Genomic DNA, 4,092 nt, shown 5'->3' with positions numbered 1-4,092 from the left:
CATACAGTCTATGGGAGGGCCTCGTGGTACTGCATTTTTATGCAAGCGCCCCGTGGACGTTAAAAATTTGGGCCCCCTTCGTGTCGGTTGTTGTGGTTCTGCTCATCTTTCTCATGCAAGCTCGCCTCGGTGCCCAGTTCCTGTCTGGATCGTGGGGACTATTTCCTATGGCTATGACATTGTCTACATGTGAACTTGAATAGCGTTGACTTGTGGAGGTATGATTCAACCCTTTCCCAGATCAGTCTGAACATGTACGTTGGTGCCTTGTTGCACCGAGTGCCTCGAGTGAGAACGTGTTGAGAGCAAACATCACAACCGCCTTGCCATGTTGTATCAGAACATGCTGGAGGAGAGCAGAAGCAGGCGTCTTTGGTGTACATCATTGACACAAGTCGTCTCCATTTGTAACCGGTGCCACTTGGCATGGGAGGCAAGCGGCACGGGGAAGCTCATGCACCGAGCATAGCAGAGTGTAAAGTACTCGAAGGCTAGCAATGTTATCAATAACATTGAGGGCCCCCGTCAAACTTTGGAGCTTCAAAGAAGGAAGCGGGAAAACCTAATGACCAAATTCCTAAGCAAGTTGTTGGAGCTGCCAATGTCCATGTGGATGCGAGTTGCAAGAATATAAATCAATATCACCAGCAACTAAAATAAAACAAGTGGTCCAAGCTATCAGGGGCGGGGCGGTGCAGTAGCATGTACCAGTAAACACTGTAAAACACGATTTACCCACATTTATGCTGTGCACGCGACTGTAATCATCTCATGATTTTGTGGACATTCCGTCATTATGGCCTCTGTTCATAGCAGGCCGTATTGACTGTATTACATCCAGGCTTGCCATGATGTCATGTTCTTGCTATGAAACGATGTCCTGAAACGGGGTGACTGGCGTGGCACGCCAAGGAACACGTGGGCACATGGAACATCACGCTCCCCAAAATCTCGCCCGGTTGTCGGCATTGTTACGATACGCTGCCTTCTTTGGGCTGGCGCATTCATTTCTTGATGTCGGACGTGCAGATTACTGAGACAGAGGACTGTCCAGGGCACACATGACCAAAATCCAATCATTAGGGACTGCTCTTGGTCGTTGCATATCCCAGTAAGCCAGGGCGTGTCCTTGAACATGCAACAACCAGGGGGTTTGGCACACAAGTGTGCTTGTTATGCACCTCACCAAGACCAAGACACTTTCGATGTGGCATGCCACACATAGCATAGGGCAGCTGTCAAGCATACCCATGGTGGATACTTTCAACACCGGGACATGTCGTTGGACTTGCTCTCATGACAACGTGTCAACGCAGATGTACGCACTATGACCTATTCCCAAAAAATGCCACAAGCATGCGACTCAGGCAAGTGCTGTGGCAGTTGTCCTACATCTCATGAAAGCTTCAACCAGCCAAGAGCGCAGTCAAGCGGAACATGCACAATTGGTGCGCGGCAAACGGAAGGTACATTCAACGGCAGTCACGTCTGCGCCACATCCCACTGCAAGACAGTAGCAGCGCCAGCAGACATGAGGCGGCAGCTGTCTTTCGTAAACGCTACGCTCTGAACAGCATGCAAGTGCCCAATGAGCTCGCTCCATGATGCGGAGCGAGCATCAATCAAGTACAAGCTGGCGCCAGAGCCACCAGCCGCGAGCATTTGGCCGTCAAGGCTGACGGCCAGGCTGCAAATGGATTGTGGGAGCTCAAGCGAGCACGTGACAGTCGAGGTACGGTAGTCAAAGAAGATGATGCGGCCTTGCAGCCTTCCGCATGAGTAGACGATGATGTTTGGCGCTGACGGGAGAAAGTGAGCGATCGCTCGGCCCTCCTGCACCGCAGGCCTCCCATTACCTTTGGCTAGCACGTAAGGGCAAAAATGCAGCAAGCGCATGACTGAGAGGGGGAACAACGGGGTTGCATCGTGGTCTCCCTCTCGGCAATGCGCTCATCGCTGATGGTTGTGAAATCCAAGCAAGCACGGCACATCCTTCACAATTGGGCAATTCTTGCAGGGTACAAGACGATGAAGAAGACATGTCAGGTCAGGATATGGTAAGTCAGGCTGGTCCATGTACACTTGCCTCAGCTGAAAGTAATGGTAGCACTGATTCCCGAGTAGTTCTTGGAGTTGCCAATCTCCACGTGGACGCGGTAGTGTTATAAAAAATTACATCATTACATCACATAGATAATGGCAAGAAAAAGACAACAAGAAACAACGACAGCACATTCGGAAAAAAAAAATTACATCATCATCATGCGGTCCATGTGAATGCGGTGGAGTGAAGAATTCTCATCATCATGACATCACATAGGTAAGAGCAGGCAAGGTCGAAAGCACCAAGCACACACTTTCATAACAGCATCAGCATCCGCAGCGGATGCGCATTTGCACAACATAGTCCTGCTATCAGCATGGCACCTTGGGCTGGACGATGCGCTTAATTTATGGGGCCTTACGCCATGAGTTGCATTTGACACGATCAAGTGCGAGCTATGAAGCATATGTTTGATCCTCACCTCGTCATAAGCGCCTACGGGGAGGGGGGACTCATAGCGGGCGATCACTCGGACGAGGCTTTCTTTCCAGGGAGTGGCAAACACAACAAGCCCCCCCTCCCACGCAGCAGCCGTCAGGGAAGCGTCGACAGGCGACACCGCCGCACAGTCGAGAGCGCCCCCCCCGAGGCATCCCACGAGCTCATTGGTGTGCATCGAGAGGTCGGCGGAGATGGCGTCGGTGATGGCCAGTGCGCCGTCACGGGAGGCCGTCACGAGTGCGTCGCCAGCGGCACTGACAGCGACGGCCACGACGGGTGAAGAGTGCCGCATGATGGTCCACCGAATGAGGACGCTCTCGAGGTCGAAGAGGCGGAGGGAGCCATCGGTGTAGCCGGCTGCCACAAAGCGCCCCTCGCTGTCAAAGGCGGCGGCACAGCAGGCGGCCGGGGACTCAAACTCCATCAGCGGCATTGCCTGCAGCTCGGCTCTCAATCAAGTTCGGCACTTCAAGGCATTGGTAGCAAGGGGAGTTTTAATCATTTCGTTGGCATCAGCATCCCAGAGCGTGTTGCCTAGTAGAAAGCGCATGTGGGAGAGGTTGCTGAATATTCTGCCACGACAAGTTCATCAGAGTGATGGGCGTGTGACCCAGCAGACACATGTGTCCTCCTGTCATTGCTCCCTTTCCTCCAGAAATCATCGCCTAGTCAAAATGACAGCGTCAAAGACAAGTAATCGAAAGGAAATAGAGCTGCAGGCGAGCACGATGTGCGTACATGTGGAGCGATGATGATGATGCGTTCTGGGGACAGACGATACAGCATCCACACAGAAAGCTGGCAGCTCCAAGTGGATTACGGCATGGGTGTTAACGAGAAGCACGAGTCATGGGATGGTAAGTCACGAGGCGAGCGCGTACATCCGCTTTGTTCATCTGCCAAACACGCAGCAGCCCATCCAAGCACGTCGAAGCAACGAGCGACGCGTCACTGGGAGAGGAAACCAGCGAGGTCACACTCTTGCGTGACCGGAGAGCAGTGGGACTCTCGCGCTCTGCATCAAGTCCACGTGCCACATAGTTGCGGCTGCGGTCGAGACCACCCCTTCCGAGAGATCGTCGCTCAGGGTTGCCGACATGATGGCTCCGTCTAATTCAATCTGCAGCACAGCCCTGGTGTTGTCGTGCGTCAAGAGACGTGCAAACAGGCAAAGCAGAGCGGTACAGGGCAACATGATTTGCCTACTTAGTCTGCAGCCTTTGGCTACTCCAAGTCGGCCGCCACAATGCATGGCGAGCTTCCGCAAGTATCTGCACATCTTGAACGATTTGCGCATGTTCTATTAATCAAAGGAGTTCAACTTTACTTTCCCGTAGTCTAGACAACACTCGGCCACATCACGTTCTCTATCTAGAAAGTTTAATCCGGAAATTAGATAAAATAAATTACGATTTTTGGTACCTATAGGTACCTTCTGGGCCGCATTGCGTTGCGTCACTTGGTCAAGTGTGTGTGTTTGTGTGATGTCTAGGCTACGGTATTTGGAAGCAAGCAGAATGGACCATGCTTGAATGACTAGGACCATG

General features: G+C 52.3%; 1 protein-coding gene across 1 annotated transcript; it reads right to left on the bottom strand.

The window, feature by feature from the left end:
- Positions 1-1,482: 1,482 nt before the first annotated feature.
- LOC149809989 (centriole proteome protein 16-like) lies at positions 1,483-2,978 on the bottom strand. Its single transcript, XM_089994493.1, has 2 exons — positions 2,526-2,978; positions 1,483-1,833 (listed from the first exon to the last, which is right to left on the bottom strand). Exons 1-2 carry the CDS (start codon positions 2,976-2,978, stop codon positions 1,483-1,485), a joined length of 804 nt encoding a protein of 267 aa, XP_089850619.1.
- Between the last annotated feature and the right edge of the window lie 1,114 nt (positions 2,979-4,092).

The sequence above is a fragment of the Nuphar pumila genome, unplaced genomic scaffold (genome assembly GCF_984573655.1).
Source record: "Nuphar pumila unplaced genomic scaffold, dmNupPumi1.hap1.1 HAP1_SCAFFOLD_615, whole genome shotgun sequence".
NCBI lineage: Eukaryota > Viridiplantae > Streptophyta > Magnoliopsida > Nymphaeales > Nymphaeaceae > Nuphar > Nuphar pumila.
The sequence above is the reverse complement of the archived record's forward strand: the minus strand, read 5'-3'. Positions and strand labels throughout refer to the sequence as shown.